General features: G+C 39.5%; 1 protein-coding gene across 1 annotated transcript; it reads right to left on the bottom strand.

The window, feature by feature from the left end:
* Positions 1-24,127: 24,127 nt before the first annotated feature.
* On the bottom strand, positions 24,128-25,786 carry LOC150059863 (melanoma inhibitory activity protein 2-like). Its single transcript, XM_090337759.1, has one exon. It carries the CDS (start codon positions 25,784-25,786, stop codon positions 24,128-24,130), a length of 1,659 nt encoding a protein of 552 aa, XP_090193885.1.
* Between the last annotated feature and the right edge of the window lie 1,706 nt (positions 25,787-27,492).

The raw sequence follows: 27,492 nt of genomic DNA, 5'->3' as shown, positions 1-27,492 counted from the left end.
TCTAGCCTTGAGCAAAAAGAGCTCAGGGACCTAAGCATGGAGTTCAAGCCCCATGCCTGGAAAACCAAAAGGGAACAAGATAGGTTATATCTTCACTTAGTTATTTGGCTAATTTTTCAGCTTCCCACATCAATTCCTTTACTGTCCTCAGTCTGCACTGATAAACTCCCTAAGGTACTTCTAGCTCTTAGACAAGTTCCCTAGGGCAATTTCATGTCCATTTTAATTAATTTTTTCCAGTAAGATCTCTCTACTGTCTTAATGTCTATAACTATGGAAAAATACAATCTATGCACTGATACAATTTCCGTTGGTTCCCCTCAGAAACTTAGGAAAACACCCTTTGCAAATTATATAATTTCCCTCACACCAGGCAATTTTCTTCTCTTTTTCTTCAGAGACTAAAAAAAGAAAGCCCTTCTGTTCTTTTTACTAATATCAATAGGTCAGTGGAAATTGTTCTCCTAAAGCTTTTAAATTCTACTAGCCAACAACAGCAGCCTCTCCAACCGCAAAGGTAAGATTGGAAGGAGCCAGCTCTAACTCTAGGAGTACCCCAGCAATCACTCCTTATCTCAGACTATTCTAACAAAGGGATTTCTTCTATTAGGACTTCTTCCATTCACTGATATTCACTAAACCCTCATTTATTTCAGGAAGAAGATAAAAGGCTTCAGGAGCCTTAAGGTTGGGTGATTGGGAAGTTCTGAGTACTACATTGTAAAACAGAATGCTTATTAGACACTTGGAGATAAGGCTGATCACACTATGTTAGATCTAAACATACTTCCCCATAGGCTTCTTGATTAGGAAATTATTTCTAAAATGTATGTGAATATATAAAGCTACATCCTTTCTTTAAAATAAATGATCTAGGACATTCAACATTAGCTCATAAAACTTAGTGCCCACTGTCAGAAAACTCTAGCTTTTATTTGAGAGTTGACATTTATCCAGGAAACAAGTGACCAATTAAGTTATGTAGTCATCTTGGCAACCAGGAGTGCTATGGTTTTTTAGGCAGTCTCACATGGTGGGCTATGGTAGGAGCAAAGCAAAGCCAAACCAGAAATAGGATGGACTTTTCACAAAAAGGAGTTCTTGTCTGGGTGGACCTACAATGCTTGAAGCAGCTTGATCTTAATGGACCCACTTTCTTACTATTTGCCAGTCTAGTTCACTGTAGATTATAGAACACACTAGTTCATGTGAGCTTACACAAGATCATAGTAGTTCATACAAGCTATGACAATTCCTGTTGCTGTCCTTAATTCTTCTGTGAATGGTCTCTGTCTTCTTACTTCTCTCAATGTCAGTGCTGACAGCAGCTCTCCATTAAAATCCGGAAAACTATTCAGAGATGTCAACCTATTAAAATGAGGATGTTCCTAAAATTTATAGAAGTGATAAGACTTTCCCAAGCATATACACTGACAGTTTTCCTCCCCTATTAGCAAAGTCCAAATTCTGGACAATGTTAATCTATTGAATTTCCCATTGCAAACTTAATCCAATTTGTATGATAATTGTGGGCATACAATACTAGCTTCCCTCTAAAAAAAAGAGCGTTTTGGGGGTTATAGAAGGAGTTAGATTGAAGGAAAAGGCCCTGTGGCCACAGGTCAGAGGGATATATTTCAAAGGTGGGGAAAGGATACACAAATTAAGGACTGCAAGTGGCCTCTAGAAGCTGAAAAAAGCATAAAGGCAATTTTTAACGAACTGGAGAAAGTAAAATCTTCAAGCACATCTATGACAGAAGCATTGAGCAAAGGAAGGCAAGAGATTTTGGGAAGTTGTATCTGGTCACCTGAGCAGAGGGAAAGGAAAGTTTGTAGGGTAAATGGTGCACATTTTGTCAATCTGATTTTTAAAAGTTCTAGAAATAATGATCTCATTCTGATTTGACTTCATTTTTTTCAGACTGGTAAGAAATACAAACTCTTCTTGCCTTTCATTTACATGAAACACATGTAATTTTGTTTTTGTTTTTGTTTTTATCCTAAGGAGGAAAAAAATGCTGAGCTGTGTGGTTGGTTTACCGGCAGCTTCACCTTCCATTTTCCTGATATAGATTTGAATCTAGAGATTCAAGCAGCTGCAATCAAGCAAAACGATCACATATATAGATGGCTCTGGAGACAAAATACCTTCTTTTCTTTTGGCCAGATCACTTCTACTGTGGTCTAGCCCTGACCTCAAGTCTATTTTTTAATCCCTCAATTTGTGGGGTGTGTATGTATGTGTGTGTACGTGTGTTATTCATCTGAACTAAACTCACCCTTGGCTTCTGAAACATGTGAATTGGAAAGCTGTTCTCAGAATGAGCTCCCTCCTGGAGAATTTCCCAAAGCTCAGCTTGCTTTAATTACTTAACTAAGAAGTTTTCAATAAACTGTTTTGAACCTGGCATTCACAATACACTGGTCTTGTACTGAGCGATAGCTTTATGACAGGAAGCTTTGTTAGCCGGACCACCCGGGGATTACAACTTGAACAGAATATGGCTGCCTGTACACACTGAAGAATGTGGGCTTCTCGGGACATGCCATGCCTGGACTTTCCTGGCTGCCCCAGCTCCTGTTCATTTCCCGTGTAATTCAAGGTGTTGAACTTAGTCCATGCCACTTTACATCAGTAGCATCATTTATGGGTTCTTCTCAGACCAGGATGCCAAAAACCTCTTCCATGTAGGCAGAAGGTGCTGGAAGGCTAAGCAGATTAAATATCCAAATGATATCTGAAATTTGATGTGACTGTGTTTATGCAACAGTTCCAAAATAATTTGCAAATTAAGCTTTTAGGAGTCTCTGGAACACTACTACTACTTCTAATAATAATAATAATAATAATAATATCATCAGAATTGTTTTGGTTTGGCTTATTGTATTGGGAATTGTACCCAGGGTCTTGTACATGGGAGGCAAATACTCTGCCTCTAAGCACATCTTCAACTCCTCCATTTCTGTTTTGATTCAATTTACTATCTATATAATCAGAAACAAGATATAAGTATGTTTTAAGCTAAAAGATGAAAATGGTTTGAAGACAAGTTTCAGTGGAGATTCCTGCATTTTATATTTAGTTGGTGTTACAAGCAAATTGATCATTATGGTTTATCTCACCACATTATATTCCTGCTTTTGGAAAGACACATATTTGCTGTATTAATAAGTAATAATTATGTTCTTGTGGGATGCATTGCAATGTTTTGATATATATGAACATTGTGGACTGAGAAACCATGCCAACGACCATATCTAGCACCACACATTCTTATCATTTCTTTTTAGTCAGCATACTTAAGATTTAGTCTTAGAAATTCTGCAGCAAGCAATACATTATTAGTCATAGTCACTGTGGTATGGTACAGCTTACTGGAACTTTTTCCTCCTATCTACTTGAAGCTGTATAATTTGACTCACACCTTACCCTCTACACACACTGCCAGACCCAGTTCTCTTCTTCTGTTTGTTTATTCACCCTTGAAGATTTCATATATAAGTGAGATCATGTCATATTTATTTTTTGTGACCACGGCTTACCTCACTTAGTGAAATGAACTTTAGATTCATCCATGTTGTTACAAGTGTGTGTGTGCGCGTGCATATGTGTGTGCATATGTGTGCATGCACTCATGCACCAGTCCTCGGTTCTGGGGATGTCCCTGAGTTGTTTTGCTCAAGGCTACTGCTCTACCACTTGAGCCACAGCTTCACATTTGGCTTTTTTGGCAATCACTTGGAGAGAAGAATTCCATGGATGTTCCTGCCTGGGGAAGCTTTGAACCTTGATCTTCAGATCTTAGCCTCCTAAGTAAGCACTATTTTTTTAGGGCTGAATAATATTCTGTATGTATATATACATACACCAATGTTTGAAATCTATTCACCCATCAATGGGTATTTTTGTTGTTTCTATAGCTTCTCTATTGTGAATAATGCTACAGTGAAGATCAGAGTTCAGATTATCTCTCCTGTTTTTTTTAAAGATTTTATTAACATTGATGTTTACATCATATTTCAAATGTCATGTTTAACAAACAAGTATTCAAGAAGGGAATCTCTATATACAATCACTGGCACATAATTTTAAAACATAATTAAAATTAAGCTAAGGGTTTGTATGTCATAGATACTATTAGTCTATGTAATCAATATTATATCTGTAGAGTATATAGCCAATCATAGATTTTTATGTCTATGTAGTTATGTTTATATCTCCAAGACCAAGTCTATAACCTTGGGTACCCAAATATTGAGTCATTGCTCTTGTACTATTTGGACCTAATATCCACATATCAAGGATACTATGTGCCTTTTGTTCCTTTGGCTTATCTCACTCAACATGATTTGCTCTAATTTCACCCACTTCCCAGTGAATGCCATTATTTTATCATGTCTGTTGGCTATGTGGAATTTCATTTCATATATATATATATATATATGTCACATTTTTTTTGTATCCATTCATCTTCAGTAGGATATCTGGATTGTTTCCATCGCTTGGCTATTGTGAATAGTGCAGAGATGAACATGGCTGAGCAGGTGTCCTTATGTGTGCTCAGGGTAGATGGTGTCCTTATGGTGCTCAGGGTAGATGCCTAAGAGTGGTATGGCAAGATCGTAGGGAAGGTCTATTATCAGTTTTTTTTTTTTTGCCAGTCCTGGGCCTTGAACTCAGGGCCTGAACACTGTCCTTGGGCTTCCTCAAGACTACCACGTGAGCCACAGCACCACTTCCAGCTTTTATTCTATGTATGTGGTACTGAGGAATCGAACCCAGGTCTTCATGCATGCTAGGCAAGAACTCTACTGGTAGGCCAAACTCCCAGGCCCTATTTGCAGTTAAGAAACCTCCAAACTGCCTTCCAGAGTGGCTGAACTTGCTTACAATCCCACCAGCAGTGCAGTAGGGTTCCTCTTTCTCCACAACTCCGCCAGCATCTGTCATTGGCTGAGTTTAGAATATTGGCCATTCTAATTGGGATAAGCTGGTATCTTAGAGTTGTTTTCATTTGCATTTCCTTTATGACCATGGATGATGAACATTTTCTCATGTTTTTCTGCCATTTTAACCTCTTCTTTTGATAAGTCACTCTTTAGTTCCCTTGCCCAATCAGTGATTGGTTTGTTGGATTTGGGGGGAGGGGGATTAGTTTCTTGAGTTCTTAATATCCCTGGATATGAAGTATTTGTCTGATATATTATTGGTAAATATCTTTTTCCAGTTGGTTGGCTGTCTTTCTACTTTAATAGCTATGCTTTTATCTGTGTAGGAACTTTTTATTTTTAGGTAGTCCCATTTATCGAATCTCTCTCCAATCTGTTGTGACCCTGGGACTGTGTTCAGGAAGTTTTTGCCTGTGCCTATGAGTTCCAGTGTCTCTCCTACTCTATCATGTAACAGTTTCAAGGTTTTCAGTCTGATATTGAGGTCATTGATCCATTTTGAGTTAATGCTTGTACATGGCAATAGGCTGGGACCAATTTTTAGTTTTCTGCATGTGGCTGCCCAGTTTTGCCAGCACTGATAATTGAATAGTCTGTGTTTGTTCCACTGTGTATCTCTGGCTCCTTTGTATGTGGTTTTATTTCTATATCTCTTCTTTTTAAAGTTAATTTTTCTTTATTTCTTTTATTTATTTTTTTATATCTCTTCTATGTGCTAGATTTAAATTCCTTTGTGATAGGTACTAGTAGTAGAATTGCTAGTTCATATGGTAATGTATTTTTCATGTTTTGATTTGCTTCCATATTGTTTGTCAAAATGACTCTACCAATTTGCATTCCCACAAACAGTATACAATGGCTGGTTCCTTTTACCTCCACATTATCTTCATTGGACACATCCATAATAACAAGTGTGATATCTCACTATGATCTCAGTTCACCATTGGGTAATTATTTTTTGTGAGGTTAAATATTATTTCATATACCTGTTGGCCATTTGTGTGACTTCTTTAGAAAAATCTCTATTCAGGTACTTTGCCCATTCTAAACTTTGATTATTTGCTTTTGTTTTGTTATTTTTCTATTGAGTTTGTTTCGGTCTTTTATAGTTTGAACATCAGCTTTTCATCTGAAGTGTAACTTGTAAATACTTTGTCAGTCTGCAAGTAGTCTTTTTATTCTGCTGCTTCTTTTGCTATACAGAAACTTTTAGTTTAACTTAGCCCATTAGTAACTTTTTGCTTTTACTAGCTGTACTTTCTAGGTCAAGCCACAAAAACCATTCCTCATATCAATATGATGGAGCTTTCCTCTTGTAGTTTTCCCCAGTACATCTGCAGCATCAGGTTTTCTGCTTAAGTCTTTAGTCTATTTTGAGTTGGTTCTGTCGGAGGGGTGAAATGAGGCCCCACTTTCATTCTCTTGCCAGTTTCCCCAGTACCACTTGTTGAGGAGATTGCCCTTTCCCTACTGTGTGTTCTCCAGATCTGTGTCAAAAATTAAATGGACTAGAGATGCATGAGTTCATTCCCAGGCTCCATATTCTATTCCATTAATGAATGTTTCTGTTTTTATACTACTACCATGCTGTTTTGTTTCTAATATATTTTGAAATAAGATAGCATAATGTCTCCAGCTTTGCTTTTTTTGCCTATAATTCTTTGGACTGTGTGTGTGTGTGTGTGTGTGTGTGTGTGTGTGAGAGAGAGAGAGAGAGAGAGAGAGAGAGAGAGAGAGAGAGAGAGAGAGAGAATATGAATTCTAGAATTATTTTTTTGTTTCTATAAAGATATACATTGGGATTTTGATAGGTACTGCATTTAAAATGTAGGCCAGATTGTATAGTGTGAACATTTAAACATTTCTTACTTCCTTTAGTCCATTTATTTGAGTCACTTATTACTTGCACCAATACTCTGATGCTTTTCAGTATAGAGATTCTTATTGATTTCTAAGTATTCTATTCTCTTGATTATGATGAAGGTAGAATTGTTTTTCTAATTATGTTTTCAGTGTTTGTTATTGGTATATGAGAATGTTCATGATTTTTCCAAGTTAACTTTGAATCTTGGACCTTACTGAATTAATTTTAATGGTTTTATATTAGTCCTTAGGGTTTTCTAAATAAAAGATCATGCCATCAACAAACTGACAACTTTACTACTTCATTTTCTATTTAGAAGTGAATAATTAACTTGTTCTATTTACAATCAATATCTTGAGTTTTATGATAGGATCGGAAGGGAGAGCCACATGGGTAAGATCACAGTGTTTGGGGTAAACTGATCATCTAAAATGAGTCAGTCAGAGTAAATTTTGGATGTTTTTGGAAATTCTTGGATAAAGATGTTTATTCTTTTAGGTAGAATTAAATCCAGAAACTGTAGTCTTAATTTTTTTTTCAGCCATCTTGTGGCTATATGTAGCCTAAGAATGGCACCAACACAGAGATATTGTACCTGAAATGAAGAAATGGAGAATGAAAAGCTAGTTCCTGGTGATGCTGTTTGAATCCTTAATCAAGTTACCCCTGGATTATCGATTATTTAGTTATACAAGCCAACAAATTTATCCTTTTTTTCTTTGTCATAGTGCTTTTGAGTTGTTTCTATTGCATGCTACTGAAGGAATATTCATTATAATGAAACTAGAAGTTCAAATATTATTCAGATCCAGTAGTTTAATGTGAATGGTTGAAAATGCCATATTTTTACTGTTTTAACTGTACTTCTACTTCCTGATTTTTGCTGATTAATTGGCGATAAGAGTATCTTGGAATTAAGTGCCTATACTGGCTTAGAAACAACTTCCTCAAATCTCAGCCTCATCAGTAGCTAGGATTACAGGATTACTCTAGCTGGCAGTCACTGATTCCCAGCTAGAGATGAGTTTTAATGACTGTTTATTCTTTTTGGAAACGTTGCCTAAAGATACATTGGCCCATGAAAATATGACAGTCACTTTATAGGACCAGCTTTTGCTTAACATATTAAAGTAATTCTCAATCATTTTAAAGACTTTCTGACATCACAATAGACATAGAACTTACTTATATGGTTGTGGAAAAATATCAAGTTTATGTCTTCATGAGAATTAAGAATTAGTATACCATGAATATACTAATGATGAAAACTTATTAGACAAATAAATGTCTGTAACTACTCAAGTCACATGGGCCTCTTCCAAAAACCTCAGGAAGAAACAATTTCAGATGGGTTCAAAATAATAAATGCTGTGACTTTTAAATGGAAATTTGGTCTATTTTTGAGATAAATGTGATTGGATACATGTGTGCATCATTCTTTTCTTTCTTTACTTTTACTATAGTTTAATGATGACAATAGTACAGTTCCACACAGAAAATAGTTTTTCTTTTTTCTTTTCTCTCACTTTTTCCTTTAAAACATCTACATTAAATTGTTTATTATTGATGCCAACGTTAACATTTGGCAAAGTATATTGCCTTGCCACAGTATATTGCAAAACACATCCATAAAAACATATATATATATATATATATATAAAGTTTAGGGATCAGATAATAACAGCATATTTATTTAAAATAGTTGTAAGAAGTATAGAGAGGAGGCCAACTTCCTTCCTTCCTTCCTTCCTTCCTTCCTTCCTTCCTTCCTTCTTCCCTCCCTCCCTCCCTAATTCCCTCCCTCCCTTCGATTCTTCTTTCTCTCCCCTCCTCCCTTCTTTCATCCTTCTTCCCTTCTTCCTTTTTTCTCCCTCCTTCCATCTCTCTTCCTCCTTCCTTATCTCATCTTCCTTTCATTTTTATTGCTTTGTATTTCTTTTGGTAACTCTGACAAAGTCTATAAGAGTCAATCATCTTAGAAGAATAAAGGGGTCCTGTTGTTTTTGGTGTGCCTGCCTTCCTCAGAAAATTCGGGATATTTTATTTAAAGGCTGGATGCAGTTTTTTCCTCACTTGCCTCCCAAATTTCCAAGATCTAGAAAGTCTCATGAAGGTATTCTGTGTATGTGACTCTGACATCTCTCTGTCTGATGAATGGCTTCATGTTCACTTACTTTCACTTAGCTACCCATATTTTTGTAAAACCTCCCTCTTTCTCTTCCTTTTTTAAATTGGATGTGTCAAACATGCCCCAACTGCTTTGCCATTGCCCGTCTGCCTGGTGAAGGAGTGCTGGAAAATGCGCATTTAAACAGCACCTCCAAGAGTTCTTAATGATGTGGTGCTGAGAGGCAGCTGGCTCAAGTCCAAGTCTGAGGTTTTACTGCTCAGGCAGGAATGGCAGTGTGGTTCTAAGGGGAAACCGGGAGATAGAAAATAATAATAATTAAAAGAAAAAACCTGTATGCTTAGTATATCCTCCCAAAGAAAAAAAGACAAATCTAGATGTGATTTTTAAAAGTGCTTCCTTTTAAAGTAACTTTTTAGTAGCCTGACACCTCCTAAGAATTAAAACGATTAACTCAAGACATTTGCTTTAGTTTAGACGCAAACTTCTCAGTGGCCTACTTTCATTTTCGTCTAGTTAAACAGTCTGTGGTTATAATATTTGAAAGAGCTTTTAAAAATAGCCTCCATAAGGGGACAAAAATTTAAAAACAACAGCAACAAATGGTCAGCCTTTAATTACTGAAAAGCTGTTTTCCCGAAGACCGTTTTGCTTAGGTGTTCTAATAAAGACAAGAGACTTCAATCAATCATGTAAGTTCCTTACAATCTCTGAATTGGCAGAAAGCTCCTCCTTCCACAAACACTCAGGCAAGATTTCCTAGATTCTGGGCACATTTTCTTTTCCATGAATTTTAAGATGAGCATGCCTATTTGAGGAGGATAGAAAGAATAGGCAACAAGAATTTATAAGGAAAATGGTAGCAATATTAGACCATAGGCCATTGGACAAAGGAATGACTTAGAGATGACTGTGTGCTCTTCTGTGTCCCCCGCTCTGTTCCTGCATGATTAACTGCTTGCTTGGGAGGTGAAGGCTAGGACAGACAGATTAATCTAACAGCTTTTCTTCACAACTAAGTCATTTGTTAAATAAAATCCATGGGAACCGTTGATGCCATAAAAGAAGTTAGTATCACCAGGGGAAGCATTATCACCCAGCTACCCTTGAACTCTACAGACTTAATGATCTTCAAATAAGTAGTATTTAAACAATCTCTTTTTCAAATGAAACAAGGGGCTATAGAGTTTATTTAATAACCACCACAAACAGTAAGTAAGTGGTATTTAAATCTCTCAAGACCTAAATTTTGATAACTCAAAGTACCAAATAAGACCTCAAGCCCTAAAGTTAAACATTTTTTTCGGTAATAATCTACTGGAAAAAAATGATGATTACTACTGCTTTTAGATGTTTGAGCATAAATCATCTTATTTGGCTAATGTATTCAGAAAAAGCTGGTGTGTGAAGTTAATCATCCCTGAAACTGCTTCCCGGACAGGTGTCCAGGGTCCACTATGCCTTCATTCTACTGCAAAATGCTTCGACAAGAGTTTAATACATGAAAAAGGCTGCCATCTGCTTCATGATGTATTGGCACACTGGGCTTTTCTAAAACAGCTTTACAAAGTCTGAGATCACTCTGAAGGACATCCCTTAAAATGAGACTGTTATGGTTGATGTAAAAACTCCGGGACTTCTTATTCTTTCATAAAACATTCTCTTTTTCGATTATGGTAGCCTTTTGAGAATCTGATCAAAGCTGTAGGATCTAGAAAAAAAAGGTTGTACTCGTTTTCATCGGTACCTGGTTGTCTTTTGCCCTGTTAAGAAGCTAAGAATAAACCAGTTTTATACTTCTTTCCTTAGCCCCCCCCTCTGTGTGTGTGTGTGTGTGTGTGCACGCGCGTGTGCACACACACACACACCTTTATAGAAGTTGCACATCTTGTTAGGGAGTTCTCTGAAATCCCTGAAGCCTGTCCACAGACCTCTGTTGTACATTGCTCATACAGACTACACTTTGATTGATGAATTCATCTTGCATTTTTATAACCTTTCCAGGCCTCCTGCAATTTATTGGTACTTTTTGGCAAAGAAACCAAGACTCCTTCTACAAATCTGCAAGAATGAGATGTCTTCAACTGCAGAGAGAACAAACCATGGAAGCTGAAAGAAAACCCCAACAACTGCTAAGATCCAATTCCCTTAGGAAAAGTTTACCTGATAAATTCACTTCTCCAGAGGTCCCTGGGGAGCCCTGGAGGTGGCCCAGTCGTGCCCTGTGGTGGTCTCCACCTGTTCTTTAGCTTCTTTCTCAGGGACCCCCACATAGCACATTCTTATCTGCTCTCAGATAAGAATGTCACCAGGGTGACAATGTTGCTAACTGCATTCTCACTTAATTTGTGAAACCAGGCCTGTTTTTTTCCTCCAATGTCTGTAATTTGTGTCATACTTTATCACCTCTTTTCTTTTGAAAAGATCAAGAGGAAACCAGTTTTGAACCCGAGAAATATTTTCCTTTCTCAAATTAGCAGTGACGTGCAGTTGAGTCATTTCACATGTAAAAGATTGTACTCATTTTCATCGGTACCTGTTTGTCTTTTGCCCTGTTTAGAAGCTAAGAATAAGCCAGTTTTATACTTCCCCTCTCCTCAGAACATTGAAATTTGGTTCCATACCCTAAAACAAGATCTTTCAGGTTTGCTTCTCTACTCTCCTTATGTGCAATTTCTCAATCTCCCTCTAGTTGGGGCTCTATACAAAGAAAACAAAACTAAAGGGCCCCTGTGGAATTATTTACTAGCCAAGAACACTGCACATGGTATCTTCCCCCCCCCCAATTCCTAAGAATAAGTTTGTTGATTTTATTGTCTCCAGTACACCAGTGATGAGCTTATATTACAGTATTAGATTAGTTGCCCTTGCTTTGTTTACTTTGATTAGAAAATTCTAAACCAATGCGATTGCTTTTGGTGTGATTGCATCCAAGTCAATTTGATTGCAGTTACTCTAAAACATAAAATGACAAAGTATGTGGGTGTAATATTTAGTAGTCAAGTAGTAAGATCATCTTGTTTGTAAAATTTTTTCTAGCACAGAAGAGTGATGGCTCATTCTTGAGGCCCCCAGCATAAAGTAAGACCCATAAGACTATTTTTTGGTCTTTCTAGACTTGAAACTTTGCATCCCATTTCACCAAAGAACCCACATTTGGATGAAGTTATCCAACATGAGTTCTTTGTTAGAAAAACTGTTTTTCTTCCATGGGAACACTTGGCCAGGTCTCTCAGCCTTACTCATTCTGTGTCAGGTTGATTACCTTGGATGGTGACAAATAATCAAAGTTCCCTGGTGTGTGCTTTGCTTACACTTGCATTTTGTTTTAGGTTTGTTTATCCTGTCTTCCTCCACCTCCCCAGAGATCCTTTGGCAAATCTGATAAACAATGCCTTTTTCTTGCTCAAGGCAGAAAGTCCAGGGGAATACAATGGGAGGCCCGACTTGGCTGAAATGCCGGCTGCAGGTGCTCTCTGCATTGTGGTCATTTAAACCAGATGCCGGGGAGTTGAAGCACCTGCTTCCCTTCTCTGTGTACATTGCAAAGACTGCTGCACTCGTGGGCAAGCTAAGTCACAGCACCAGGCTGCCCTACGTGATGCCTCCACTGCACCATCCTTTGGACATGAAACAAAATGCTCTCCAGACAGTTTCAGAAACTTCCCTTTCAAATTCTGTTTTCTCTCTCCCTTCCCCGAATCTTAAACTCGAAGATTTTCTCAACACAGCCCATACAACTGTGGCAACAGAGCCTCCTTTAAACAGTCACTCAGAGGTAACTTTATTTTTCACTCTGGGTTACATTATCTAGAAAGGGCGGTTATCTAGAAAGGGTGATGATTTTTATGGTGCTGATAACAATGAGACAGATGCCAAAAGCCTTGCACAGCTTCAGATTTTATGAACATCTCCTTAAGCGTCATAAATCTTGGAACAATCCACAAAACACATTAAATCTTCAATCTTGAATGTTGAACATTAGAGATCAGGGACAAATTGGTCTTGTGGGAGGTAATGGGCTGTAAGCGGATGGGAAGATTGGTTCTGGTATTCTCTCTTTTTTTTTTAACTAAGATGATCCTAAAGTTTAATATTTCAGTTCCTAAAAATTAGTACTGTGTGGATGGCAGGCATGTACATGTGGATTTAAATTCTCCATAGGATTCCTGTATGAGTCAAAGCTCTGTCTTAAAGAATATTTTTATTTTCCATTTTACTGTTTCTTTTGATCACACGTGTGCTCTTCTACTAAGGCACAGTCCTTTCTTTGCATTAGAAAGAGGGATAGATTTTCTCTGTAACTTTGCACTGTGCTTCCTTTAAGCCAGATGAGAAAGTGTTTGTTTTCAGATTTGAAGTCTTGACCCTGCTCCTCTGGAAGTTTCCATACAAACACACCGGTTAAGAAGGTCAGGCCAGCTGCTTTCAGGAGAGGCATATTCTGGAGCTCAGCCCTTCAAGAGTGACTTGTCTCACACTGGTGAGGCTCAGCTGGTATTACTGCTTGAGGAAGTCCTTTCCATGTGTTTCCTGTAGCTCTTGATAGCACAGTATGGGGTGTGTATGTGTGTGTGTGTGTGTGTGCGCGCGTGCATGTGTATGTATTGCAGAGAATTGAACCCAAGATCTCATACATGCTAAGCACATGTTCTACCACTGAATTAACCCTTCTCCCATAGCCCACAGACAGATTCTTATTCTTGTACACTTAACACTAAGGCTACACTTGAAAAATAATGACCTTTGATCTTAGGGATTCTTGCGAGCATAAGTAGGTAAAGAGATGGCATGGTGAGGAGGAGTGGCAAATCAAAAGAAATTGAGTTGGCTTGAAAGGAGGGATATGTGGTGAAAATGACATGACATGTCACACCATACCAGGTGTGTGTGTGTGTGTGTGTGTGTGTGTGTGTGTGTGTGCATATTTACTTCTCACTTCAAGTCCACATTCCTTTGTTCAAAGCCTCAGAGACACCAAGATACAGCAAATGCCCGGGGTGGGGGGGGGGGAAGGGGGCTGGAGGGGAAAGGGAGGGAAGGAGGGAAGGAAAGAAGATGGCTCTGGTGGCAAGAAAGACAGGGAGCTATAGGAACTATGACCTGCAGATGTGATTTTCAGCACTTGGAAATCTACCTGGGGACACATCAGGGGGTGGAGGCGATTGCTCTGATGGAGATGGAGATGGGAAGAAAGATTGCAACCCAAGATAAGCCATCCATCCTTAATTTAATATCATCGGAACTGCTTTCACTTATCTGTATGACTCTGCTTTTGTGCCTCTTAATTTGTCCTTGAAGTTCTGTATCTAATCATTAGTCGAGCAACCAATAATTCTCCCTCAGTCCCCCACCCCTTTTTACAACCAACTTTAATCTTTCGACTCAGTGAAAAATATGTTTCCCCTATCATAACTGGTTTAACAAAAATTCTCTTTCAAGTTCAGATTACTCAGATACAATGGCTTTCCTGGAGCTTCATGCTGGAGAAAGGAATTTACATTAGAAAAGAGATTTATGATAGCATTGAATTTCCATTTGAATATGGAGAGTTAATAACATGCATATGCTTTATTATTATTATTATTATCATTTAAAAAGTTTAAGCGATGCCATGAGCAACAGAGAAGCTGGAAACTTCAGGGCTGGCAGAGCTCAATGAATACTTTTATCTGGATTTCATTCACAAACAGCAGCTTACTCCTCGGGAAAGGACCTAACTGTCTCCCCACATCGGAAGTGGAGTAAGTGCCAGGATTTCCTGATTTGTTTACATTTCTCAAAAAACTTTTTTCCCCCAGTCTAAGACAGAATTAGATTTCCTTTTCCACTTTTGGCTCCGTCCAAGCTATTCTTGCTCAAGGTATTCTCTCCCCTTTCCCTGAATTCTTCTTTGTGGAAGTCTCAGCTGGCTTCTTTGTCTCACGAAAACATTGAGAGGCAATGAAAGATGTTGGCTGAGAAAGAATGGCCAGAATGACAACAATAATCCCACCATTGCCAGCTTTTCCTGGACACAAGCATAATTTGCCTGGCTTTTACATTGAAAATCTACTGTTCTGTCTCTTTTAGATAAGTTGGAGTGGATTCGGGGAGGACCAATTATGACATATCAGATGACCTTGCCAAAGTCCTCAGATTCTACGAGGAGGCACCAAACTCACTTCTTTCCCCATAAATCCCACTGGTGAGACTGGTCATTAAGACACAAAGGTATCTGGCCTCTGTAGTGGCCAGGCATCCAGGGCCTGCACTGGGGCTTCCATTCTCCTCTCCGTCCTGTTTGCTTTCACTTTTACCATCCTGACCATTTATAAGTGGTCACACAAGCTTGTTTTGAAATTTTACTCCAAGCTCATTTGTTTATAAGTGTTTTGCAACTCCAGGCTCCATGCTTTTTCTTAACAAGGCAGATTCAGGCCTAAATGGAACATAGTGAAGGCACCCAGATCTTCTGAGGGCCCCAAACAAGAATCCAGAAGAGAAACATAGAAGCTTAGGAGAAGAAGGGATCTGCTAACAGATGTAACTCTGGTTCATTGGCAGTTCTATTCTTTTTCTCTCTGTTGTTTTGGAGACCTATGGGCTCTTGGTCTCCATGTTAAGTCGTCCCTGTTTTAAAGCCTTTTACCATTCTGTTTCTGGAGGTAACTCAGCTCTCCACAGAGAGTCTGATAGCTCTTACTTGCACTAGGAATTGCTCTAAATGCTAGTAGCAATTTGTATCACCAGAGAGCAAGAAATCCTAAGGTGAAGGAACTAGTCTCTGGCATTTCTGCCATCCATGAAGGTCCTTGAGGAAGTAACAGCCTATCTTTCAAGTGCACAGGATGGTGTTAAATAAAACTCACAAGAAGCTCTGGTTTAGGACTCAGCTTCTGAAGTGGGACATCAATGGACCAGGTTGCAAATCCAAATGGAGTCACTCAGGCCCATGTTCTGTGTCTCCAAACTGAAACTATATACATGAGTTCTCAGGAAATCAGAATGAGAGCAACAACAGCTAAATCTTCCAAACAAGACAAGTTCAACTGACATGAGAATGAAGTTTCCTCTGCCTCCCTATCCTTACCTTATAATGACCAATCTGAAAGTGTATTTTTTCCCCTTTGCTGTTTTCTTCTGTCTATAAAACCAAATTCCATTGCTTGGAACACTTATTCTATTTTATGAAGTAAAGTGTTGCTTGATTCTTGAATCAAAAAGCCAAATAGCCAAATACTGGCTGTGATTAGAATTCACAAAGCCTTGGGTTCAATGCCCAGCACCAGAACAACAACTCAAACCAAATCAAACAAAAAAGAGCATTGCACTAAATTCTTGTGATTTTATACTTTGACAGATTGCACTGACCAAGTCAGTGTGTGTGTGTGTATACACTTGTGTGTGTGTGTGTGTGTGTGTGTGTGTGAGAGAGAGAGAGAGAGAGAGAGAGAGTGAGTTGTGGGCTTGAACTCTGGGCCTGAGCCCTGTCCCTGAGCAATTCAGCTCAAGGCTAGTGCTCTACCACTTTGAACCATGGCGCCACTTTCAGTTTTCTAGTGGTTAATTGGAGATAAGAGTCTCAGGGACTTTTGTGCTTGGGCTGACTTTGATCTCAGCCTCCTGAGTAGCTAGGATTATAGGTGTGAGCCACTGGTGCCTGGTCTATATATATTTCTTTATGCCAATGATTGTACAGATGTGATTTGTACAGATGTGATGTCTACATGCAGAGACTCTACTTACCATCAAAGATCCACTGTTGGTCTGTGTGATAAGTAATCAAGAGCTCTTTCTTAATTATATACTAAAATGCCTGAATTATGCAGCAAGATAGTATCTAACTGTTCGGAGATAAACTCTCATATCATCTGACCACTGACTCGAGTGACTGTGGACTGCCTATGTTTTAAAGATCAAGATAGACTCCTCCCTTCACAATGAGGTTGAACACTTGGCTGAATTTTCACCAGAATCTAATGTGGCACTCACATTAAGATGTAGTTACAGGACTAGTACGCAAAAAGGAAGTTTCAGTGAACACAACAATTTGGGAATATCCAGGAATAACATGCTTCTCTTTCTGTATTGGTTTCAGAGGCAGTACTATAGGTAAATGTGTTATAAATAAAACTGTTTCATTTGGGGGAGATTTGAGGGACTCTGTTCTCTACTTCTGATCAGATGAGAAGTGTCAGGGAAACACAGATTTTAAAATCACAAGGTGTAGATAAAGATATAAAGTGAGGTCCAAGATAAAATATATATTCTAAGGGGGATGAAAAAAAGTACAAATCAACCCTCATGGGTGACAGGATGGGGAAAAAATGAGATACTGTTAGAACTCTGAGCTGGGACACAGACAGGAACCAAAAATGAGTATGAGTCCTGGCAATCATGACCTTGGAGCCGCTACTAAAAGGTTTTTCTGTTCTTGTAAAAGGTACAGTTGCCTTTCCGTGGGAGCTGGAAAAGATGAGAGATTGCAAAGGTGAACATTTCCTAGACCCTCATTTATATGTGTGTGTGCGTGTGCTCGCATGTGTGCGTGTGCACACACACACAAGCCAGTACTAGGACTTGAACTCAGAGCATTGTGTCTTTGCTTGATTTTTTTTTCAGATGGGTAGATGAGAACAGATTCTAGTTGCACATGCCCTGTCACACTGAGGGTCTCTACTAGGGCTTACGAGTCTTCTTGGAGTGTTCAGCTGATTTGGCCTGCGAACATGCCCTCTGACTTCTGAGATTTCTAAAGGATATATAGAAGGAATTGCTACAGAAAGCATGATTTCCACGTGGTTTTGTTCCCTAGCACGTGGGCTAGTAGCCTGAGTAAGGTGAGATGAGATGAGAGCCATTGTTTACGTTAACAGATCCAGAAAGTATGTCCTTTAGCTTCTTGGGCCAGTATTTTACTATTTCTTTCCCTCCTTCCTTCTCTTCTCTTCTACCCTCCCTCCTTCCATCCCTCCCTCCCTCCCTCCTTCCCTCTCCCTCTCTTCTTCTCTTCCTTTCTCCTTCTTACCACTCTCCCTTTCCTTTTTGTGCTGGTTAATAAGGATTGAACTAAGGGCCAGAGCATTCTGTCAATTAGCTGTTTTGCTAAAGGATGGTGCCTTACCACTTGAGCCACAGCTCCATTTCTGACTTTTTGGTGGTTAATTGGAGACAAGTCTCCTGTAACTTTCCTGCATAAGCTTCTTTGAACTGTGATTTTCAGATGTCAGCCAACTGAGTATCTTAGGATTACAGGTGTGAGCCACCATTTTACTATTCCTTTCTGTAGCCAGAGCTTCTTTGTGGCCAAATGCAAAGTCTGGGAGTGTATATCCTTGTGGGAGCATGGAGTAGGGGTGACTAGAGATGCCCTAAGACTCTTTGTAGAAAATGGCAAAACAGCCTTAGTATGACCAGCATGAAGATTTGGCCTTCTTGGTACATTTCCACATTCTGTGCTTAGATGAATGGAAAGGCTTTGTCTCCTAGGAGAGAAAGCCAGGATACACAGGAGAACCTGTGATCTGCTCAAGGCGACTGTGTGATCCACTGACAAAACAAGATGAAATCATCTAGATTTCAGCTTAAAGACCCAGAAGGATCTAGGCAATTTTGAGCCAATGACAGAACTCCCTTATTTGCTTAATCTATCCTACCCAGTTCTGATATCTTTTGCTGCCTCTTAAGCAGCTTAGCCCCTTGGAGAGCGAGGGACCTTGGCTGGGACAAAGTTCATATTCACCATGCCCCCCTGCTCCCCTTAGGCAGCCTTGTTATCTTCCCTTGTGGTAGCATATGACTTTCAGATATGATAACCTGAGCTCTCTATTACTTTGGGGAAGACTCCTAAGGGGTGGGGGAAATGTGCTTGTTAGAATAGCTCTGTTGATGATAACTGTATGGTGTTATCTTGGAAGTGGATGGAAAATAACCTAGAGCCAAGATTGTTTGGGATAGATAAAGTGAAGATCCACCTACAAATCCTTAAAGACCCAATAACTGTCAAGATTGTACTCTTAGCAGCCCTCACCTACTTTCATGTTTTCTGCCTTGTCAGCTCTCTAATCCTGCAAGTTTCATTATTAGGATTTCCGGCTGTACTTTTAGTTTTCAGTTACAGATTGACTGGGGGACCCTAGGTATGTCTGGTCTACTGATGTTTACTAGAAGCTTATCCTTGTAGGAACTACTAATGTGAGGATTCGGGTTTTAAAGGTAATGAAGAACGGAATTCCAATAATTTTGACTGTCTCATTACCTGGGACAGACTGTCTACAAAGCAGAAAGATGGACTCATTTTTAAACAAGTCATCTTGGGTTTAAAAAAAAAAACATAATTATGGGCTGGTTGGTGGTGGCTCAGCCAGTAATCCTCAGGCAGCTGAGATCTGAGGATCACAGTTTTAAAGCCAGTTTAGGCAGAAAAGTCCCAGAGACTTTTATCTCCACTTAACCAGCAAAAATACCAGGAGTATAGAGCAGTGGTTCATGTGGTAGAGTACCAGTTTTAAGTGGAAAAAGCTAAGGAACAGTATCCAGGCTCTTAAGTTAATCAAGCAAAGGAAAAAGCAAAACAACAGCAGCAACCCAAACACACAGCTCAAAACAACACCCTGAAGCTAAAGTGTGCAGACTTCCCAAGTCAGTGAACTGACCATTGATGAACAGTTCAGAGATTCATGTTTTCTTTTCTCAATAGTGAATGAGCTCTTTTTTTTTAAAGGACTTACAGTTTATGGTCTATAATTGGACCAGGGACAAATTCAAAGCAGAGAGAAAGGAAGTCTCTGAAACAATGGCATTGAAATTCTCCCAGGACTTTTTCAATTGTGAGAATTTAGTGCACCTGAGATGCTAGACTTGCTACAGTGGCAATATGACTAAAGTGTCTATTTTTTATTCTACCTTAAAGGAATGGTCTCCTTTGGTAGAATGAACATGGGTAGGGATTTTTCTTTCTCTTGTTTTTGAACAAAGTACAGTTTCTCTGGGGATTAAGACACACTCAGGTAAGGAAGCCCTATGTATAAATGGAAATAAGATTCCCTAATCCAGTTCTCCCCACAAAGTTTTTACTATGAACATTTACTATATAACAGAAACAGTATTATATGCCTCACATAAATTCATTGGCCTTTAAAACCATGTGATATTATTGTGTCTATCTGTGGGTAAGAGAATCAGGGGTTGAGGATTAAGGTTTGAATTCTGTCAGTCTCACCTATGGGCATAATTTCCGTGTGTGTGTGTGTGTGTGTGTGTGTGTGTATGCGCGCGCACGCGTGCGTGTATGCACATGCATGCATGCACATTGGTACTAGGGTTTGAACTCAGTGCCTGAATTCTGTTCCTCAGCTCTTGGCTCAAAGCTGGCACTCTTTGAACCTTGATCCTCAGATCTCTGCCTCTTGAGTAAGATTACAGATGTGAACCACCAGTGCCTGATATTGGTGCCATACACTCAAGTATTGGGCACTATTGCCTCCTTGGAAGCTGCTTAGATTTCCATAGTGTTTGGTATCCATGACCTAGTAGGTAGAGGTTTTTAAGTCTAAAGAAACCATGTATATTTAGTTGGTTTTTTTTTTTTTTGCCAGTTCTGGAGCTTGAACTCAGTGCCTGAGAACTGTCCATGGGCTTGTTCAAGGCTAGTGCTCTACTACTTGAGCCACAGCACCATGTCTAGCTTTTTTTTTGGTATGTGGTATCAAGGAATCGAACTCAGGTCTTCAAGCATGCTAGGCAAGTACTCTACCACAAGGCCAAACTCCTGGCCCTAGTATATTTAGTTTTAAAGATGGCTGAATAATATAGCAGGATAGATAAATTAGTTCTTGTTATATTCTTGCTTCATAGCTGATATTATCAATTCTGTTTCAGAAAGTAATTGATTTTCCTGCATAAATGCAAATAATGTTTTTCTTCCTAGCCTCGACAGTTCCATTTTAACTACTTTCTAAGAAGTATCACTACTGAATTTAGATCTTCAGACACCTTACATATCTCTCTGAAATTCCCAGCATCACCCCAAACAAGCTCCTCACTCTAGCTTCCCCATCTGTAATGGTGTCATTTGGTGTCCTGGATTCTAACACTCAGGGTCAGTTTTTTAAGTCCATCTTTCCTGCACTGCCTATCACCCATTTTCTCCCGAAGCACACAAGCAACTAGTGATTCTCTGCTATCTCTACTCATTCCTCAGGCAACAAGGCAAATTTCTAAAAACCAAACTGGGATTCAGTTTTCACAGCTCTGTCCAGACCAGCTTTGAATCTTTAGACTCTTCACCTTATAAAAGTCACCATGTTAAAGATGAGATTCAACAATTGGCAGCCCACTTCTCCCCTCCACCATCCTGCCTCCTTGTTGGGTGCTAGTAACTGCTAGTAACTGTTCTAAGTTGGAGACACAGCCCTGAGAAAACAGAAAAGATTCCTGTCCTAAGGAAGTATTAGTGTCTATAATGACTCTATAACTTCCCCACTTAAAGGAAACAAAAATAGTAATATTCAACAGCTCTCTATTTCCTGGTAAACAAAAATGTGTTTTAAAATTTTGATTTGGAAATTGAGATTCTTCACTATTTGGCATAACTTTCTCTTTTCTATCCTATTTCTCATGAGCATGTGCGGTGCTTTGAACCCCATTTTATTATCTTCCTCAATACAAAATCACTTCTCTCACAGCTCTGCCTGGCTCTTGCTTTGGTTAGTCCATCTTCACATTTCTGCTTTCAGCCACCAGATTGTTCTGTCTCTGTTAATGGGACAGATTGTGGGACACACATATCCCTTTCTATCTCCCTTTTCTTGTCAGATTCTGTACTGCCTTGAGAGGCAAGAGATAGTCTTCATAGCCCAGTGCTTTAGTTGGAAGACAGTCCCTGTAGGAGGTCAGGAGTTTGGGCTAGTGGTAGAGTGCTTGCCTAGCATGCATGAAGACCGGGATTTGATTCCTTAGTACCACATACATAGAAAAAGCTAGAAGTGGTGCTGTGGCTCAAGTGATAGAGTGCTAGCCTGGAATAAAGCTCAAGGACAGTTTTCAGGCCCTGAATACAAGCACCAGGACTGTCAAAAAAAAGTCCCTGTATGATAACTCAGTTCCTTCATTCCTGCTGGTTTTCTGCTTAGATTCTAAGACCCCCATCTTAGTTTTTAGTCTTGACAACTGAGCCTTTGCTACCATTTTGTTTTCTGAGTTCTCTTGGTGACTTTTTACTTCATGTATCTTTTTGCCAGTCCTGGGCTTAAGCTCAGGGCCTGAGCACTCTCCTTGGACTTTCTCAAGGCTAGCACTCTACCACTTGAGCCTCAGCATCATTTCTGGCTTTTTTCTATGTATGTGGTACCCAGGAATTGAACCCGGGTCTTCGTGCATGCTAGGCAAGCACTCTACCACTAGGCCAAACTCCCAGCTTCTCATGTATCTTTTTTAAAACTATTTTTTTGCTAGTACTGGGACTTGAACTCAGGGCCTGAGCACTGTCCTTGGGCTTCTTCCTCAAGCTAGTGTCCTACCACTTAAGCTACAACACCATTTCCAGCTTTTTTTTTTTTATGTATGTGGTACTGAGGAATCAAGCCAGGGTCTTCATCCATGCTAGGCAAGCACTCTACCACTATGCAAAATTCCCAGCCCCTTAAAACTAATTTTTTATGCCACTACTGGGGCTTGAACTCAGGACCTCATGCTTACTTGGCTTTTTTTCCTCTCATGGACTGGCATTCCACTATTTGAGTCATGCCTCCACCTTTGGCTTTTTGGCTAACTGGATGCAAATTACAGATTTCTTTGCTGGACTAGCTTTGGACCTCAGCCCTCAGATCTAAGCCTCCTAAATAGCTAGGATTAAAGGAATGAGCCACAGGTATCTGGCTTACTTCATGTAACTTACTCAGCATATTTTTATATGGAAAATTTGCTTTTTTGTTTTACCAATGCCAAGCAATTTACATCAATTAAAATTTATCTGATTAAGCATGAAGTTACTTTCACAGTTGTTTTCCACTATAGTAAATACATCTCTTGGCAAAAAGGTACATCCTTTGAAGTTTAGAATATCTTCATTTTAAGATTAAGTATATAAAATTCCAATTTTTGATGTAATCATAGATACTATTAAAAGATATATGATTTAGACTAAGAGAACATGGAAGAAAAATATACTAGCTAAAGAAAGTGGAAATACTAAGATTTGTATTTAAATAATCATTTTACTACTCCCCATAGAATTATATTCCCATTAGGCTTCCATTTGAGGCAAAGTACCATTTCTTGACTAATAACAGATGCATGAACTGAAAATGAGATGTAAGTCAAAATGACAATGAAAAGAGACAAAAGGGACCATCAAGTCTCTGCCTCACAAAGTTCAATAGCATCTGATTTGAACACACACTTTTCCCTAGCAATGGAAAATAAGGAGGGAAATGCCAAAACCTCTTGGTGGAAAGCAATCTGTAGAAGTCCATTCATATTTCCTGGAGGAGGTGGAGGGCGACGAGGCTCTTGCTTTACTAATTGTTCCTTTGGATCCACTTGGAATAGTGGATCTGGGAAACTGGGTTCTCATGAAATGGAGTGAGGAAAATCCATTGGTGAACAATCATTTCTTGCTGGAAAAGGAAGCCGGGGGCAGTCATCAATGCCCCTTGGTGGACAATATTCTGGAGAAGGTCCTTTCATGTGTCCTTCAGTAGGTGAGGGGACAGGGAGGCCCTGTTCTCATCAAACTTACTCTTGTGATCCATTGAGAAGAGCAGATCTGGGAATCCAGCTCTTGGCAGAATTGAATGATGAGAATCCATCAGTTAAAAAGCCACTTCTCACTGGGGAATGAAAGTCATGGTGGGAAAAAAAATCCAGAGAATGTCCACATGTGTGTCTTGTGTCGGTGGAAGATCCCCCACCCCAACCTATGCCTTACTCCTTCTGAACATTGGGAACAATTGGCCTCAAAAGGAGGATCAAAAGCAGAACTGCTGCTTCACTTTCACCAGGTAGCCATACACCAGACATATTAGAATGAACAAGGCCACCTCTGGAATCTTTTGTATTTGACTCCATTTGTGGTGACACTGACACATTCACTCTAGCTAAAGGAGGCCTATGAAAACTTCTGAGTTCTTCTGCTCCTTACTGGTTAGCAGAATTAGAGTAACATCTTTTAATTGGGTTGACCCTATTGTTAAGGGAGTATTAGGAAAAGAATGGATTATTTTCTAAAAGTTCATATTGAAACTCCATTTCAGCTAATTTTTGTCTTTTACATGCATTTACTTTTCTGAAATACCGGAGATTTTTTTCAGCGGTCTCAGCTGCCAAGCATGTGGCACACACTTTTTTCTTATAGGAAATAACCTGCCTTTGGTAATAATGAATGGTTTTCTTCATTTTTAGTTCAAGCTCTCCAGCTAGCTTTCTATGGATGCTCAAGTCTTCAGATATATAGCTGATCTTTTTTTCTACCTGGGAAATTTTCTCTTCTATCTCTAGCCGATCATTTTCCTTAATGATTAATCTCCTGTAGAGGTTTGTTCCTTTCTCTTGATACTTTTCAGCCAGTATTTTAAATCTCTGCTGGAGCATTGGATTCTCCCTTTCGAAATGTTCAATTAGGGACCAGACAGACACCTTTTCAATCTGGAGATACTTAATATACTCGGTGAGCTTTGCATTTAGTTTATGTACTTCAGACAACTGAGTAAAAATTTGCTCTCTTTCCCGTTCTAAGATTTGTAAGGAAGCACTTATGTGAACAGCATGCACCAGTTTCTTTAAAGCTCCTTTGTGCTGAACTAAGCAAGCACCATTTTCTGCTTCACTTTTCAATTGAAGGTTCCCATCATCTGACCAATCTGTTTCTAGCAGAGCATCCCAATGCTTCCTCTTGAGCAAGCTTTCAATGAGAGACCTGATAGCGTTTTCTTTATCATTTAGAACTTGCTGAGTATGGACACTGGAGTTTTCCACTGCTAGTTTCTCTTTATTAAGTTCATTCACTTGTTGTTTCCACACTTCAACTTCTTGTGCCAGCTGTGTCACGCTTTCCTCAAGTTGGGAATTTTTGTTCATAATATCTGTGACTGAGTCCTTAAGTTGTGCGTGATTGCTCTGAAGCCTGTTGAAGGTGATTTGGGCCTCATTTACTTGAGAGTTGAGGAATTTTGACACATTTTCTAGGCCCTGTTCTCTCTCTGACAGCTCTGTTAGCAATGTATCTTGTTCAGAATGTTTACATTTCTCTTTTTCTAGAGTCTTTTCTAGGAAGAATATTTCTTCCTTAATTTTAGATTTGGATCTGGCCAGCAATTCACAGGTGGCTGCCAAACTCTGTCCCTCGGTTGAGTCTTTCTCAAAACTGGCATTCTTTAAGGATGACTCTAAGCCTTCGTGTTCTTCTTGAACAAGGCTGCCTTTTCCAGGGAGTTTACATTGTTTTTCAGTCAGCCCCCAAAACTTTCGGGCTAGTTTTTTGTCCCCTTCCAGATAAATCCAACCTCTGATTGATTGAAAGCTTATCCACAAAAGCAATGGAACGGACAAAAGTCCAATGACAGCTGCACTTACCACGAGTTCCCATAGACAACTGAAGGGATGTGGGCCTAATCTCAGCTCTTCAGGTCTTGCTTTCACAATCTTGAGGATTTCTTTCAGGATCAGTCCCAGGCACCGTTGAGGAACCGCTTTAGGCTCCGCCGTGGTGCCAAGGCTGCGCCGGCTGTTGCCAGGGCCAGGCTGAACCTTAGAAGACAACATCCAACATTCCAAGTTCCTTGTGGAACCCCAACAGGCACCTTGCAACCAGAGCAAACCACCGCAGAGATGGTGGGGGAGAGCTAGCCTGGACCACACCATGACACTGCATGGGGAGGGGGGGGAGAGGGTTCCGGGCAGGCTGATGAGTGACACTGTGGAGCTAGCTGGAGGGGAAAGGCTGGGTATCACTAAGGAACTGTTTTCTGGTGCAGGGGATAAGAGGCCTCAAAAGATCCTGTTGCCTACAGAGGTGGAGTCTTGGCACCTTCAGTAAGCTTTCATTCTTGGGGCTGTACAAGTCTCCAGTCCCACACAAATGTGTCAAGCTCTCTCTGTGGCACCTGACACCCCGTTAGTTTTGTATTAGTCTCATGAAAACTTATCTTCCATAAAACTTCTAAAATTTCCCATATGCCCCAAGCTTATCCAAGCTTTCATAAGTAGAGCTTAAGAAACGTCTGAATTGTGGAGGTAACATTTGAGAGTTCCTGATGATCAGTCATCCCTTGAACATTGGTCAATGCCCATTTTTGGAAAGTTTATATCCACTTTCATGAGACTCCAATTCAACAAGTCGGGGGAAACTTGAAAACCAGCTCTCTAAGCTCCAAGGGTGGATGCGAACCATTAGAGGGAACTAGATGGGGTCCATATTCACCAGCTGGGAAACCAAGGCTGACTCATTCTAGCCAGGGCCTTGGCACTGATGGAATTCACAGTGAGACTTTGAGGAGACACATTCAGCTGAATGTGTATTTTTTTTTCTTACAAATAAATAGAGGAGGCCAGGAATGTGGCTTAGTGGTAGAGTGCTTGCTTAGCATGTACTAAGCCTGGGTTTAACTCCTCAGTACCACATAAACAGAAAAAGCTGGAAATGTCACTGTGGCTCAAGAGGTAGAGTGCTAGCCTTGAGCAAAAAAGAAGCTCAGGGACAGTTCCAGGCTCTGAGTTGAAACCCCAGGACTGGGGGGAAAACAAAGGAAAGAAATAGGGCAAAATATTAGGATTTGGCAAAGCTACGTATACAAGTCCCTGCTTGTTATTATTCTGTACTTTTTAATGTATTTGTAATAATAAGAGAAGGAACTTAAAATATTAAACTAGTGACTAGTTAGATTTGAATGAATATACAATTAAAGCCACTACTGAAGTGGATGAGTTTTATTGCTGGTTTCCTTGATCTCATTAGAAATGTATCTGGTGACTTTTCACTGAAACAGTGGTTGACGTGTGGCATGACTTCTTGTCACTTGCCTGAACTTGGTCCTGATCGCAGTTGTAGAAAGCAATAAAATGTTAGCAAATCCAGAGGTAAAGAAGCAATAAAGGTTTTTGTAATGTGTAGGAGAATATGAAAAATTAGAGATTGAAATTGACTGTGAATAAATTAAGATGACAGGACCCCCAAAGCATTTCTTACTCCATATTCTTTCTAGACTGATTTTATCTTACCAAATAGGAGCGTCATTGTGTACTGTCTTTACTTTAATTTCAACTTTTCCTGTACTTAATCTTCCCAATCAAATGAACCCCAACCCTGATAATTCAGCTTTCAGTCTGGAGCTATTCCTGTAGTTAACATACTGATTCCAGACTCCATCAATACTTTTGGAAATCATAATTTTAATGCATCAGTTTGCATTGTATAAATAAACTATACACTTCCTATGAACATAGTGGAATTTTTGACCTACCGAAGAGTTTGATTTTCTGTAGAAGAGTAATATCTTTATTCTTTTCTCCATATGCAGACATTCATGTTTCCAGAGCAATATAGCAAACAAGCAAACAAATCTCATAGC

Source organism: Megascapheus bottae, chromosome 8, assembly GCF_031878675.1.
Source record: "Megascapheus bottae isolate mThoBot1 chromosome 8, mThoBot2.hap1, whole genome shotgun sequence".
NCBI classification, from domain to species: domain Eukaryota; kingdom Metazoa; phylum Chordata; class Mammalia; order Rodentia; family Geomyidae; genus Megascapheus; species Megascapheus bottae.
Note: the sequence above shows the minus strand (reverse complement) of the source record. Positions and strands in the feature narration are given on the sequence as shown.

Bases quoted from the DNA above. Each gene is read 5' to 3' on its own strand.
- LOC150059863 (XM_090337759.1), bottom strand. From the start codon at position 25,786: ATGGTGTGGTCCAGGCTAGCTCTCCCCCACCATCTCTGCGGTGGTTTG.